Source organism: Myotis nattereri, assembly GCF_964212035.1.
Source record: "Myotis nattereri genome assembly, chromosome: 9".
Classification (NCBI taxonomy): Eukaryota; Metazoa; Chordata; class Mammalia; order Chiroptera; family Vespertilionidae; genus Myotis; species Myotis nattereri.
Window position 1 is genome coordinate 20716957 of NC_138084.1, and position 15967 is coordinate 20732923.

The 15967-nt window shown below is 43.9% G+C and overlaps 1 protein-coding gene across 4 annotated transcripts in view; it reads right to left on the bottom strand.

Annotated features, from left to right (window-relative positions):
* The window catches only part of LOC308524026 (membrane-spanning 4-domains subfamily A member 8-like), a 42168-nt gene that overhangs the window by 4983 nt on the left and 21218 nt on the right, over positions 1-15967 (bottom strand). Inside the window, exons 1-6 of one of the 4 annotated variants that reach the window (XM_081098161.1) lie at positions 12406-12637; positions 11684-11744; positions 9136-9359; positions 5835-5957; positions 1825-1884; positions 414-542 (exon numbers count right to left, since the gene is read on the bottom strand). In XM_081098161.1, coding sequence (XP_080954287.1) covers positions 414-542; positions 1825-1884; positions 5835-5957; positions 9136-9354 — 531 coding nt within the window. In that variant the 5' untranslated portion in view covers positions 9355-9359; positions 11684-11744; positions 12406-12637. Of the gene's footprint in view, positions 1-413; positions 543-1824; positions 1885-5834; positions 5958-9135; positions 9360-11683; positions 11887-12282; positions 12638-15967 lie in introns of those variants that run through there. The other 3 variants (XM_081098160.1, XM_081098162.1, XM_081098163.1) reach the window with 3 other exon arrangements.

Here is a 15967-nt window from a genome sequence, read left to right on the forward strand (position 1 = left end):
TAGATTTCTATTTGACAGCCTGGGTCTATATATGGGATGGCTCATTCGCCTATGCATTTCTATGGCTGCTTTCACATTGGGTTGAGTACTTGCAACAGAGATCAGATGGCCTGAAAAACCTTAAATGTTCACACTATATCCTTTTTTCTGAACACCTTTGCTGACCCTTTTGTCCACAGTAATGGGCAGGAAGATGAGCAGGTTGGTGGGTACTGATGTATTTTCTGTATAACTGCATTTAATTCTCCCAATAATGGCAAAAGGTAGGTACTGTTTTGTAAAGATGGAAACAAGATTAAGAAAAGTCACATGCTTAGAGTAACAGCAATAAAGCTATAGGTCAAGGACTTATAAAAGCCCTAAAGAAAGCTACATTGGAACCCAGAGGAGCATTGATCAAGAGGGATACTTACCACTGCACTGCAATCAAAGGCGCTCATGTTCCGACATTTGGAGTTGATAGCCATATCTGTGATGAGGAGCATGATTCCAACCATAGAGAAGATTGCACTGACGATACTCATGCCCAAGCTACCTTTCAGCTAAAGAAGATACAGAGGGTTAGTATGAGAGAGGAAAACAATTATAGCTGAGATGAGCAGAGATTCAGCAAATGCTTCATAATGTGAATTCCTGGAACCCTAGATGTGAGGCAAGTAAAGAGATATCTTGTGCAAAATAGGTTTGGTGGTAAAGTAACTTTGAAAACACCTGGGTTGCCCTAACCGGTTTGGCTCAGTGGATAGAGCATTGGCCTGCAGACTGAAGGGTCCCAAGTTCGATTCCGGTCAAGGGCATGTACCTTGGTTGCGGGCACATCCCCAGTAGCAGTTGTGCAGGAGGCAGCTAGTCGATGTTTCTCTCTCATTGATGTTTCTAGCTCTCTATCCCTCTCCCTTCCTCTCTGTAAAAAAAAAAATCAATAAAATATATTTAAAAAACAAAAATCACCTGGGTTGCACAAAGTTAGGTCTTTTCTGTTGCAGGACTTCTCAAAGCCTTTAACAAGGAATATGGATCCACTGGAGAGTAGACTACTAAATAGAGATCCCTCCCAAGTTATCTAACCATTTCATAAAGTATATTGTGGGACAAGTATCCCCAAGAATAATGTTTAGGAATCACTGGACTCATTTATCTCACAAGACATGGCTTAAAGACTCAACCAAAGTGTTTTGGTATGTGACCGGCTCTGAAGCTCCATGATTCTGGTCCATGTGCAGAATGACATGCCCAGAATTGATCTTTCCTGTGGAGTTTTTAAATAGATTTCATCTGTTGTGGGACCAGGCCATGCTGGGGTCTTTCTCTAGATAACCAGCTTGTGAGAGAAACAAAGGTACTCTCTTGGTCCAATACTGGGGCCAGCAAGCTTTGCCCATGTTAATTGACAGAACTTGTTAGGAAGGATTCCTTTGGGAAGCTGCTTCCTGAGCCTCCCCTGGCTTCCCTGTAGTAATGTCTGGCACTGGGCTGTGTGTGCTGCAGGCAGTCAGTGCCTGCTCTGCTGGAGGGCAGCCTAGCACCCCTGGTTGTTTTTTGCCTCCTCTTGTAAGATCCTCTTAGGAAAGTTATTCTCTCTGTCTCTCCATACCCTGAAGCTTCCCTTCCTTCCACCAACTCTTCTGGACTTTTTCCCCTTTGTGACTCTGTCCAGGTTCATGTGGTCTTGTGAGTATGAGTGAGCATGCGTGTCAGTGCCCTGTGTCTGGTTATAAGTAGGTGCAAGGATGAAGGAGACATTGTGTGTGAACTTCTTTCCCCTGTTGTGTGTCTCTCCTAAGGGTCCATGGTTCAGAGAGCCTGTCTCAGAATGGGACTTACCAGGCAAGAAGATCTTGGTTGCTGTTCTGATGCCACTGAGAGGGATCCTGAAATGATGAACTGATGCAGAAGAGAGGGAGTTTAGAAAGAGGTCAGTGGTCAGACACCCACCTTCAGGCTCCATGCTTCTGGTCACACATATATTCTCTCACACATGCTAGGATCCTCTGCTGGGATCTCCTACTCAACTTGGGGAAAATAAATGAAGGAAGGAAGGAAGGAGGGAAGGAAGGAAGGAAGGAAGGAAGGAAGGAAGGAAGGAAGGAAGGAAGGAAGGAAGGAAGGGCAGTGACTAGGGATAAATATATATTTTAGAATCCAGTATACCGGTTTTTAAACTCTAACTTGAAACTCATGTGATCTTGTATAAGTTAATAAATTTTTCTTAGTGTATATTTCCTCTTCAAAAAATGAGGAAGACTATATGTCTTCCTAAGTGTTATTATCATGAGATAATTTGTCCCTTGCTTCTAGCATTTGGCGTATCTTGCCCATGGTAGATTCTGTACATAGTAGATACTCAATACAATTACTTCTTTTCTTGCCTTTTATTTTCCCACAGGCACATATTGTTAGCCTCCTAAAATGATTCACTCAGGCATGGGCACTCTGGAAGGAAGAAGGAAGGGGTTCCCACATTTTCACTGCTTTGAGATATCAACCCAATGTATCTTTTAGTTCAGGGGTCCTCAAACTTTTTAAACAGGGGGCCAGTTCACTGTCCCTCAGACCGTTGGAGGGCCAGACTATAGTTTAAAAAAAAAACTACGAACAAATTCCTATGCACACTGCACATATCTTATTTTGAAGTAAAAAAACAAAACGGGAACAAATACAATATTTGTATTTGCATGTGGCCCGTGGGCCGTAGTTTGAGGACCCCTGTTAGTTACTCCAAAGAATGTTGCATCTCTGCAATGTAGTACATCAACTATGAGGGCTACAGGGTGCAAGGATGTTTGTATTTATTTCAACACTGATGTTCTGCAGGCATAGTGGCTGATGGGATTCTCTGCTGTCAGTGAGGGTTTGAGAGGGTATCAGCTATGATTTAATGGAAGCTTTGCTCAGCCCTACATGAAATGCTTTTAACTTTGCATTACTTAACTGCATAATGCCCCATCAAGCACCATTATTATTCCTATTTTATAGAGGGGTGGACTGAGGCTTAGAGATTTTGAATAACTCGCCCAAGAGCATTCAGCAAATAGTATATCTGGGAATCAAATTCAAGTATTTGATCCCAGATCTCATGTTCTTAACCCTCATCCTGCACTCATTCCACCTCAGGGTAGATGCATGTGGCTTAGAATGGAAATGGATATTCACAATGAAAACTTACTCTAGCCAACTGTGCCTTCTAAGAGGAATGCCATTTTTCCTATAAGTGGGAAAATGAGTCTTAATTTTATGTGCTTCTATTTCTACAGACTTTGTAGGAAAGGAAGGAAACAGAAGACTGGACTTCTGGTGTCCATGCTTGCCTCTTAAGGTGCCTAAAGAGAGGGCCTTTGGTTTGGAGGAGGACCATATGGTCTTTAGGAAATAGATAGTCCTAGAGTCAGTAAGGCAACACAGAGTAAAAGTGCCCTGCAGGAAGAAGGGAGTGTGGTGTCATGAGGGCTGATGAGACCTGAACAACCTGGTGGAAGGGAAGATGGCCACCGAGGCCTTTGAGATGCCTTAAGAGAATCTAACACTCAACAGGAACTGTTTTGTGGCTGTGGTGTTAGTCTTCTCCATTTCCTCAAACTCCACAGAAGTCTGTTATACACACAGGTGTCTGTGGTTGGCTGAGTTCCAAGTCTGGGTCTGTGCTGAACAGAGGGAAGACCTCAGCCTCAGAAGATGAGAACAAGACAGAGCAGGTGCTCAGATAAGAATGCTCCCAAGAACCTAAGCCCTGCCATTTGTAGGTGTTTGTCTGTGTGTGTGTGTGTGTGTTTGTGTGTGTGTGTGTGGTGGATGACTCTGGGCTATTTTTATTTAAATCTCATGGTGCATGGTGACTTGGCTGATGTCCAGGTTACTCTGGAGTTTTGCTATTTAGAAAAAAGTTGCCTTGGGTCACAGATATGTGATTTGAGAGAAAAATTGTGTTTTGGCAGGTAGAGACAGACAGGGTTGGTGGGAGAGAGACTGAATTGCATGTGTGTGTATGTGTTTGTGTGTGTATGTGTGTGTGTTTGTGTGTGTATGTGTGTGTATGTGTTTGTGTGTGTATGTATGTGTATGTGTGTTTGTGTGTGTATGTGTGTGTGTTTTGTGTGTGTATGTGTATGTGTTTGTGTGTGTATATGTGTGTGTGTATGTGTATGTGTTTGTGTGTGTGTGTGTGTGTGTGCGCGCAGTGCGCCTGTGGAAGAGGGAAGACACTAAGAAGAGTGGAAAACAATCATAAAGGCAATACATTGGAAAGAGAAAGGACTTTTGGTTCTTCACTTTAAAGAGGTTCCAGATCACCCTGAAAATGTAATAAAAACTGTGGACTTTTCCAGAAAAAAAAAATAAATAACATCTAATATACCAAATATTTTGCAACAAGGTGGACTCAGCCCATCAGAGGACTCCAGCTTGAGTTCCCACTGCTTACTGTCTGTTCTGTGGCTAGGCAGCCACTCTTAACCTTTGATGGAAACGTTTTTTCCTGGAGCACCAGCTCTGAGCCTGAGTCCAATAGCATTTGAGCACTTGGCTAATGAACTAGGAAAAGGTTTCCTAACCTCTGAGGTGGGCTAATTAGGAAGCTGCCTGCTTTGGGGCAATGGCACCTTGCAGGACTGTCACTTGATATATGAACTGAATTTTGTCTCCTCATAATCCATCTTTTGAAGTCCAAACCTCTAGGACCCCCAAATGTGACTGTATAGACGTTTCCAAACTCACTATAGTTTGCCTTATGATTTTTTTTGACTTTACAGTGGTGTGAAATGATATGCATTCAATAGAAACTGTTCTTTGGATTTTGAAGGATTTTGAATTTTGATCTTTTCCTGGATGAGTGCTATGTGCTAAGATACTCTCTGGTGATGCTGGACAGAAGCGGCCAGCCTCAGCTCCCTGTCAGCCACACAATCACGAGCCTAAACAACCCATTCTCTACAGTGTAGTACTTAATTTATTTTGACTCGGGACATTTTCAATTTATGATGGGCTTTTGGGGATGTAGCCCCATTGTAAGTTAAAGAGCATCTGTATTTGAACATAGGACCTTTAGAAGGTGATTAGTACTCAGCCATAAGAAAGGATGAAATAGAGTCATTTACAAGAACATGGATGGACCTTGAGAACATTATGCTAAGTAAAATAAGTCAGACACAAAAAGCTAAAAACCATATTATTTCACTCATATGTGGAATATAAAATTGAAACTTATGAACAAAAACAGCAATGTTATGGTTGCCAGAGGAAGGGGAGTTGGGGGAATAGGGGGTCCTAATATGAGGTGACAGGAGAAGATTTGCCTTTGGGTGGTGGGCACATGGGGCTATATACAGATTTTATAACTTAAAAATTCACACATGAAACCTATATGTTCATGTTGACCAATGTCACCCCAATAAAATTTCATTAAAAAAAAATAAAGAAAGATGATTAAGGTTAAATGAATTCATATGGGTGGGCCCTAAAACAATTTGAGTGGTATTCTAGTAAGTAGAGATATGAACACAGACACACACAGAGGGAAAACCATGTGAAGGCACTGGGAAGAAGATGGCCATCTACACTCCAAAGAGAGAGGCCTCAGGAGAAACAACCCTGGCCACACCTTGATCTTGGACTTCCAACATCCAGAACTATGAGATAATAAATGCCTGTTGTTTAGCCACCGAGTCTGTGGTATTTGTTCTGGTTTTCCACATGAACTAAAGTGCTTGGTGAACAAGGCCTGAGCTGAGTTCACAGCCTGTGTGCTCTCTTGGCTGAAAAACACATGTGGCAAAGTACACAACTGGCCAGTGTGTTAGCGATTTCTGGAACTCACTTGCAGGGCCACTGACATTACTTACCAAGATGCCTCCCCAGAAGGGATAGCCTCCGTAGAATGAGACTGCGATGTAGTACCAGAGAACCATGGGGCCTAAGACACCGCCGAGGCCAATGTGTATCAGACCGATCAGGATCTGGATGGCCTGTCAGGGGAGCCAAAAGCAGAGGCCTTAGTTTCTGAGGCCAGATCTTAACCCCTGCACTCTTGGGCCTCCTTTTTATTTTAATAAATATTTTGTTCTCTTGGTCAATAAAGTCATATTTAAAATGTACTAATGAAACAATACTTCCCATAATTGCCCCCCAACTTAAAGAAAACAATCACTTACATTTTGGTGCATAACCTTCCATTATTTTTTTAAATATACACACTGATAATACAAAAAGGCTCTGCATATTTAACTTAATATTTCATTATGAAAATGTCCCTATGGCATTAAGTATTCTTTAAATATATGTTTTTTAAGGGCTGCCCACATTCCATTATGTGGATGATCTGTGGATGATTAAGACCAAAGATATTGGGCAGGTATAATATGTTTTCATATTATAAACAACACTGCAATAAACACCTTTGTAAATAAGTCTTTGTGCTCATCTTTTATTTCTTTGGGATATTGCTTTAGATTGAATTGTGTCTTCTTTCTCTCATCAAATTTATATATATTTATTAATCTTCATCTGAGGATATTTTTTTCATTGATTTTTAGAGAGAATGAACTGAAGGGATGATGGAAGACAGAGATAAAGAGTAAGAGAGAAACACTGATATGAGAGAGATATCAATTGCCTGCCTCCCACTTGTGACTGACTGGGGCTGGGTACTGAACCTGCAACCCAGGTACCTGACCTTGACTGTGAGACAAACCTGCAACCCTTTGGTGCCCATGCCTACACTCTAACCACTGAACAACTCTGGCCAGGGCTCATATTAATATATTGAAGTTCAAACCTCCAGTGACTTTGAATGGGATCTCATTTGGAAATAGGATTGCTGCAGATGCAATTAGATAATATGAGATATACTGGAATAGGGTGGCCCCTATGACTGCTATCTTTTCAAAGGGATGCCATATGAAGAAAAACATGTGCACCCAGGAGAATGCCAAGATGGGAGTTATGCTGCCAGCTAAGGACCTACTGGAAGCTGGGAAACTGGCCTGGAACAGATCCACCCCTAGAGCCTTCAGAAGGAGCATGGCCCCATGGATACCCTGATTACAAATTTATGAACTGAGACAATAAATTTCTTATGTTCTAAGCCCCCTGATTATTAGTACTTTGTTATAGCAGCTCTAGGAAACTATTATAGATTCTTGCCCAAATGATAAATATGTGTATATAGTACGAACATAATGGAAAATACAAGTATATTATTTCATTATATTTGCACAAATGTTAGAAAATCATACAAAATGTCTGCCCCAATTTCTTTTTCTCATTAATGATATAGCTTGGAGGTATGTCCATATCATTACTCAAAGAACTAAGGAGCTTTATCTTTATTAAAATATATATATATATATATATATATATATATATATATATATATATTGTATTTAAAATATGTTATCATTGATTTCCGAGAGAGAGGAAGGGAGAGGGAGTAATTGAGAGAGAACTACTGATGAGAAAGAAACATTGATCAGTTGCCTCCTACTGGAGATAGAGTCTGCCACAAGGCATGTACCTTGATTGGGCATAGAGCTGGCGACCACTGAGTACATGGCATGATGATCAACCAACGAGCCACACTGGAAGGGTAAAAAGCATCCTTTTTATAGCTCCATTACATTTCATTCTTTAGACATATAACATATTGATTTAACCAATATTATATAAATAAATATTTTGGTTATCCCCATTCTTTTCCTATTATAACAGGGTATAGGATATTAAAAAAAAAAAAACACCTCACTTCTAATTGACTAACTAATCAAAGATTAAAAGAATATACTAAAAAAACTTATAGTCTAAAATATTAATAATTTCATATTTAAGCATGTCACAGGCAAAAGCAGTTCCACTTCCCCTTTTCACTGGCCTCTACCATATTGTGTAATTGATGCCGATGTCTGGCCAGCCCTGCAATAGCCTGTCCCCAGAAATAAAGCTCAGAGAGAAAAAATACCAGATGCTGACAGACATGAAAGAGAGCATTGAACCCATGTGAGAGCTCAAATGTAAAACTAATGTCATCAGCATTCCTTAAAGCCCCTTTTTCCATGATCCCCCTAAAAAAAAGCCTTTTGCCTACCCTGAGACATTAAGATGGTTGCTAAGGCATGAGCCTGCCATCTTCTCAGTTAGTCAGCACCTAAATAAATCACTTTCCTTCCTTCAGCAATGGTGTCATTTATTTGGCTTCACAGCAGCAGGCAAAAAGACCCTGAGGGTCATTTGGGCCAGTTTCACTATCACAAACCGTGCTGCAATAAATAACCTCACACTTGTCATATTTCTTTTTTTCTTTTTTTTAATTGATTTTTTACAGAGAGGCAGGGAGAGGGATAGAGTTAGAAACATCGATGAGAGAGAAACATCGATCAGCTGCCTCCTACACACCCCCTCCTGGGGATGTGCCTGCAACCAAGGTACATGCCCTTGACCGGAATCGAACCTGGGACTTTTCAGTCCACAGGCCGACGCTCTATCCACTGAGCCAAACCAGATAGGGCTCTTGTCATATTTCTTATATGTACAGACATATCAATAAAACAAGTCTCAGAAATGGAATTATTGTGTATTTTAAAATTTGGCAGATACAGAAAGCCTTCCATACAGGTAGTATTGATTGACATTGATATGAGCAGTATATGGGGGTAAAGCTAGGATTTGAACCTGGACAGCCTGAATCAGAATGGATGCATGTATTCATTTACCCATGTAATGAAGTAGGCTTTCCCTTGTCCCACCCAGGACAGCCTTTGCGGGGGAAAATCATTGTGAGCTCTTATTTTGTTCCCATTGGAGAAAGATTCCATTCAAGCACATTGGGTTTAGAATCCACCTTCTAGCTCTCTGGACTGTCTTCCAGAGGCCACATGAGTCAAGATGGATTCCGGCAACAGGACCAACATTCCAATTTACTGCTTCTTTGTTGCTTTTCTCTTTCCTAAAATACCCAAGATAGATAGTACAAGGTCCCACACGGAGGCCCTGGTGATGCTGTAGAGCTGAGCTTCTTAATAGACCTGAATTTGGCAAGGCTGGGTCAGCTCCAGCCCCACTTGCTGGCTTTGGAGTTTCTGTATTTCCAAACCTCCTCCCACCCCTGACTCCAGCCAAGTGGCCAGTGAACACAGTGTTAAACTCACTTACCCCTAAAACTTTGCCCTCTTTTAAGGATCTCTGGGCAGGTTGCATAGACACAGGCGGCTCCAAACCCAGTGGGTTCCCAGAAATTTGGTGGACTTGGGGTTGGTTGAGTGGATATTGGGGCACCTGAGACATGTTTCCGGGGTTCACAGGATACCCGTGTTGGGGTGCCATCGCAATCACAGAGTTGGCTGTGGAGCCTTCTGAAGTCATCAAATTCATGATATCTATAATAATAAAAGTATAATATGCTCATTAGACTGGATGTCCTTCCAGACATCCTTGCTGCTGGAGGCTAAGTACAGTAGTTAGCATAATAAATGCTAGAAGTTCATCAGAAGGCTGATGGACAACTTCAGCGGGCTGAAGATCTGCATATTATTTCCTGCTGCCCAACAGCTGAGGGCATTTCCCCTAACCTGATAATCTTTTCCTGTTTGCCAAGCTGTACTTTTGATATGTATATCTGCTTTGCTAAAGGGCAAAATGTGTGAATAAAAAGCCATGGGTTCGGACATTCAGGGAGCCCACTTCACTAGAGGGTGCGGCCTCCATCTGGCTCTCCCAAAATGCCTTCCAAATTTATGTTTCTTGTCTAGTCTCTATTCATTTATGCGCCTTCTCCAGATTCCTGAACCCTTGCTGTGACCTTCCAGACAAAGCCGGGGCTACAAGGGAAGCCCAGGTCCCGGGTGCCTGACAGTGGCCAGAGGGATGCCAGGTCCCAGGTGCCAGGGGGAAGCCGGTGCTGGCAGCCAGGGGAAGGAAAGCCTGCTCTTGCACTAATTTCGTGCATCGGGCTTCTAGTTAAAATATAAATGCAGTAAAATCATCCCTCACATATGCACTAATGTTGACATTGAAAAAGGACTTTTGCTTCCATTAACTCATTTGAGTATCGAGACTTCCTATGAGTTTATTGTTTTAGAGATATTAGGTAGCAGTTAGAGGGCACATACACAGCCACTGCTTTACAAATACATCCTGAATCCTCTCTGGCCAGTTTTCCAGGTGAGAAAACTGACGCCCAAAGTGGATAAGAACTACAGAGGGCAGGGCTGTGGCCTTTTCACTTTTGTATCTCATCATACCTAGTGGGGCGTTGTATTTCACTCTCATCATACCTAGTGGGGCGTTTTGAACATAGTGGTACTTCAACATTGCAGAGCTGGAGAGTCTCCTAGAGAACAGTGTGTCTAAATCTCTCAATTACTGAAAAAGGAAACTGAGGCTGGGAGAGTGGACATGAGTTCCCCTAGTTCCCAGTCATACAAATATTCATTAAATGGAGATCCTTATCCTCCAAGGAAGCCCATTGCCAGGGCTGAGTATATTCACTGGAGGGTTCATGCTGCTCAATGTTCTAGGTCACTTGTGAATTTTAGTTTCGTTTTTAAAATTTCTTTCTTTCTTTTATTTTTTTAGAGACACAAAGTAAGTTAAATTTATTTTGCTTATTCCATGGTACATTTGACTTGGATTTAGAACTCTTAGGTTTCATGTGGGAAATTTAGAGAAAAAGTTAAAGTGAGTGAGTTGTAGTAACATATCGAAAAGCAACTTCTAAATAAACCTTCGATAAAGGTGATGACTCACAGAATTCCATAAAGGTAGCATAACAAATACATTTGAAGACAGGATGGTACATCCTCAGAAATACGCAAGAAGTTGGCACCTCTGATGACTGGCCATGTTGGTAGGGCTCTCAGCTGTCGAACATTCTAAAATGCCTTACCATGCAGACCTGAGTCTCCCATCTGAGAGAGTGCATTCTTTGAGGCATTTTATCAGGTTGGATTTTTAATCTATTTTACTATTCTTCAGACTCTACTTGTCCTTTCTCCTCAATGCCATAAACCAATATACATGTATTTATTAAAATACTTTACCCCCATGGATGTCTCTCTATAAGGTTTTAAGTTCCTAAACAACAGTGACAGTATTTATAAGTTATAATGGCAACAGCTCCCCCTGAGTATCTGGTAAGTAACTTGGTATCATGTCCCCTTCACTGTAGTTTGTTTCTAAGCTGCTCTCACAGATCTTTATACACATGGTCTCTAATTTTTATAATAACTCTGTGGGGGAGATAATAAATACAGTACTACTCTTGTTTTATAGAGAAGGTAACTAAAGATAGAGAAGTTTCATTATTTCGAATTTAGGGTCCTATGAAGCAGAGACTTTGAACAATCTCTCTGGCTGCAAAGTCTTCATGATTTTTCTTAAAAGAAAGCACTTTGTATTAGAAATTATAAATTTAGCAGCTTCAAACAGAATCCATTTTTTAGCTCATGTCTGTGTAGGTCAGAAGTCTGGCATGGCTGGGGTCCCTGATCAGCGTCTGACAAGGCTGAAAGCAAAGTGTCTAACCAGACTGAATTGTTTTTCTTTCTCTTTTTTTTTTTGGCGCAGACCCTCAAAAGCTAGTACAATAAACCCTGCCATGGGCTCATCCTCACACCCACAGTTATGCTAAGTCTCATTTGGCAGGAAAGCCTTATCAGCATGCCTGAGCTACCCGTAGAAACATTAGATTAAGTATACTCACTTTGTTCTGCCAGAGGCTAAATCTCGCTTGTTCCTCTTTCCCAGGGCTTGTTGCAGGCGACCTATTATTCCCAGAAAGAAAAAAACACTTAGTTCAAAGTTTCCAAAAGAGCTATCACACTGGGTTCAGTTGGGAACTATGTTTAGCAAGATCTAAAACCAAGTCCTTCTAGGGGCAGGGCGTGTCACTAGCACCCCAGCGCTAAGTTTTCTCACCCACATTGACTTCCTATGAATGACAAGTGACCAATTAAATGCAGTACAATTGGATCAGTGTTTAATGGTATTGGTATGGAGAATAAAGGATTGTGCTTGGTGGACAGGGAGACACAGAAATGAACTGGGCGCTCAGGGGTACTGTATATGGCTGCAGGTAAGAGAGAATAACAAAGCTCTCAGGGGGGAAACATGAACCCTTCATCATGTAGTTTCTGTTAGGACTGCTGGACAATGCAATCCTTAGTGTAAGCTTCCTGCCACAGGAGAACAAAAGACCAAGAAAAGCTTGCTGGACACCAAGAGTCAGTCCATATAAGGAACTGAAACTGTCCTGAAGATACCTGGTCACACACCTACATTCCATCCGCATTCCAAGCTCACCTTAGCACCCAAACCCACTGAAGACAAAAGTTTCCTGCCCACCCTAACCAGTTTGCTCAGTGGGTAGAGCGTCGGCCTGATGACTGAAAGGTCCCACATTCGATTCCGGTCAAGGGCATGTACCTTGGTTGCTGGCACATCTCCAGTTGGGGAGTGTGCAGGAGGCAGCTGGTCGATGTTCCTCTCTCATCAATGTTTCTAGCTCTCTATCCCTCTCCCTCTTGTGGTGGACCAACATTCGCGAGAATAAGACCACCGACTCCAATTAGGTCTTAAGCAGCAAGTGAGGATTTATTGAACTGGCCAGTGACTGCAATAGGTGCCTCCCCTCAGGGAGCCCCACCCTGCTACAGCCCCGAGCCTTTCTCTCGGAGCCTATTTAAGGGTGTTAACCACAATCTATTCTTTAACAAGCTCAGTGGAAACCAGTGTGGTGTCACACCTGGCTGGAGGGTGTCCGGGCTTCCAAGAAGTACAGATACATAGGGTACAAAGTTAATTAAAAGAAAAACACACTCTGGTTACAAAAATGTTCCTATGCTATACAGAGATTACATATCTATTTCTATTCCCAAACATGGTGCTAAGCAAGCCTGCCCATCACATTCCCTACTGGTCTTTAGGATGAATCAGACTCTGGATTCATCGCTAGTATCTACTAGCTGCGAGTACTGCCTGTGCAAAACCATAAACTTGACCGCCTGGATGCGGTCCAGAATAAAATTGAGCAGGCAACGCAGCAAACAGGGCCCAAATATTAATCCTACTATAAGCAAAAGTAAGGGTCCGGCCACTGCTGACAGGAGGGTCGTCAGCCAGGGGGACCAGGAGAAAAGGTTCTCGTATCAGTTCCCTGCTGCCTTGCGAGCCTTCGCTCTGTCAGCCAATCTCTTTCTTAGTTGGCTTAAACTTTTTCAGATCACTCCCGAGTGGTTGGTGTAAAAACAGCAAGCTTCTCACAGGGCTAGGCAGAGTCCCCCTTGCTTCAGGAATAATAAATCTAAGCCCCTCCTGTTCCGTAAAACCACTTCAGCCAGTGACCGTACTGATTCCTCTAGTTGCCCTATGGACTTTTCCAAGGTGCTCAGGTCCTGGTCGATCTGGCAGCCCAGTTCTTGGTAGTTCTGGTCCCTTGGGCTCCTCCTGCTGTTCAGTCTCTCGGAGAGCCTCCTTCACAATCCTTTGGGCTGTTGTAGAAGCTTGCTGGAGTGCCTTCAAAGACTTAAGCAAATTACAGGTAGAGAGACGGACGACCTCCTCCTCCCCCAACTTGGGCACCAATGGTGGCAGTCGCCCAAACATTATTTTAAAGGGGTCAATCCTTGTAGGAGAGCAAAAGGAAGGAGACTTACCCAGTTTTCACCAGTCTCTAATTTTAACTTAGTTAATGTTTCCTTTAAGGTCTGATTCATTCTCTCTACCTGTCCAGAACTTTGTGGTCTATAAACATAATTCAATTTCCAGGTAACCCTCAGGGCCTTAACTATGGATTGTGTAACTTTGGCGATAAATGTGGGGCCATTGTAAGACCCCATGTATAGTGGTAGGCCAAACCGGAGGACAATTTCAATGAGGAGTTTCCTAACTACTACCTGTGCTGTCTCTACCTTGGTTGGGTATGCCTCAGGTCAGTCAGAGAAGGTATCAATGAAAACCAGCAGGTACTTATACCCTCCTTGTCCTCCTGGTATCTCGGTGAAGTCCACTTCCCAGTGTTCTTCGGGGTTCTGACCTCGGAATCGCTGCCCCGGCGCGGCCACAACAGGGGCCCTTGATTTACCCGGGCACACACTTGGCACCCTCTGGCCAAGTCTTGGGATATTTTCTGGAGCCCTAGGATGTAAAATTCTCTTCCCAGTAGGTCTGATAGCTTCATTCCCCCCAGGTGGGTACTCTAGTGGGTCTGGGAAGCGATGGTCCGCCCCAGGGCTTCTGGCACCATAGGCCTCCCATCTGGCAGAATTAGCCATCCAGCCTCTCCTTCCTGGGTCCTTAGTTTCTCAGCTAGCCTCTGCTCCTCCGGCAGATGAGTAGGTTTCTCTGGGAGCCTTCACTCTGGCAGGGCTACGAGAACTTCTAGGGGTCCTACTGGTCTTTTAGCCACTTCCCTGGCCCCTATATGGCTGCCAGGAGGTTAAATATCTCAGGAGCATTTTTAATGTCCTTGCCTCCTGAGGTTAGGAGTCCTCTTTAAGGTGGCTCCCGTGTCCTCCTGTAAGGGCAGTGTGAGGAGATATATCCCTACAGTCCCTGGGTAGGTCTGGCAGGGTGAGTGCCGGGGCGCTCACCAGGGCTTCTTTCTAATCCTGGTGGATTGTAGATTTCTCTTGGCTCCTCATGTCACTACCGCCGCCCCCGCATACCGGGTACCTTCCTCTGTGAAGCTGCTCCCGTCCGTGTAGAGGGTCTCATCCGAATTCTGCAGGGGCTGGTCCACAAGGTTCTCACGGAGGGAAGTGAGGGTAGTCAGTGTCTCCTCGCAGTCATGCAAAGGGGCCTCTGCCTCCTCGTCAGGGAGGAATGTGGTCGGGTTCAAGGCAGCTGTTTTCAGGAAGCTGAAATGTTCACTCTTTTTTCCTTTCCCATTAGAGGGCCTGAGTGAGTGCTATGAAGTCCACCTTTTGGCCCCCCCACTGTCAGGGTTATCCTGGGCTCTCAGGGACCAGCTGAGCCCTGACAACCCTAATCCACCTCCTCTACCAACACGGGAGTCAGTTCCCCCACACGTTCAGGGCACTCCCTCTTTCCAGTGTCCTTCCTTTCTGCAAAATGCACACTGATTTTCCCCAAGCCGGGGTCGGACTCCTTCTCTCCTGCGAGGCTTTTCTTTGCCCTTGTTGTCTCTCTGGCCCCTTGGGCCTTTTTCCTCACTCATGGCCAGGAGGGCCTTCGCCATGCGGGTGTTTAAACCTGCCGTCGGGTCCTCCCTGATTGTTAAAAACCTTCTGGGCCACCTGAACCAACTCAGAGATTGATTTCCCCTTAAAGCCCTCTACCTTCTGCAATGTTTTTTTAACATCTGGGGTCAACTGGGAAACAAATGCAACATTGACAGCCCTCCGATTTGCCGGGGCATTAGGGTTAGGCCCCTGGACTGTCTCTGTCACCTTAGAGATGTTTGTGGGTCTCCAAGCAGCAGCTCGGATGCCCCCCAGTAGAGTCTGGCGATACCGATCGAGAGCCTCCTTTCCCCTGTTACTATAGGGGTTCCAGTCGGGTCGCCTGGAGGGAAACACAGCCTCTAATCTGTCTTGGTCAGATGTAGGCTGTCCATCCCTTCTGCCCTGACCCTCTCTCTCTCTCTGTCTCCATACTCTGTCCCTTGCCTAGTGTGAGAAGGGGAGAATGGAGCCAGGTCCTGGACTGGTGTTTCCGGAGGAAAGGAAACCGGCTGTGGAGGAGGCAGGGGTTCGGGTCAGGGTCTTTAGCCACCATCGGACCAGAGGGTGGGGGAGTATACAGGGGAGGCCTGACCCCGGGGAGTGCCTCCTCACTGGGACCTTGTAGAACAGGGGGAGTTTTGCCCTTCTGGGCCGGAGCCAAGAGGACTGTCTGTCTCTGTCCCAATTTCTTTTCCTTATTTTGACAACTTTTAACCACCTTGGTTCTTCAGTCAAAATATCGACCCACACTTGAATATAGGGAATTTGGTAGGGGTGACCCAGCCAGCCGTAGACAATATGGT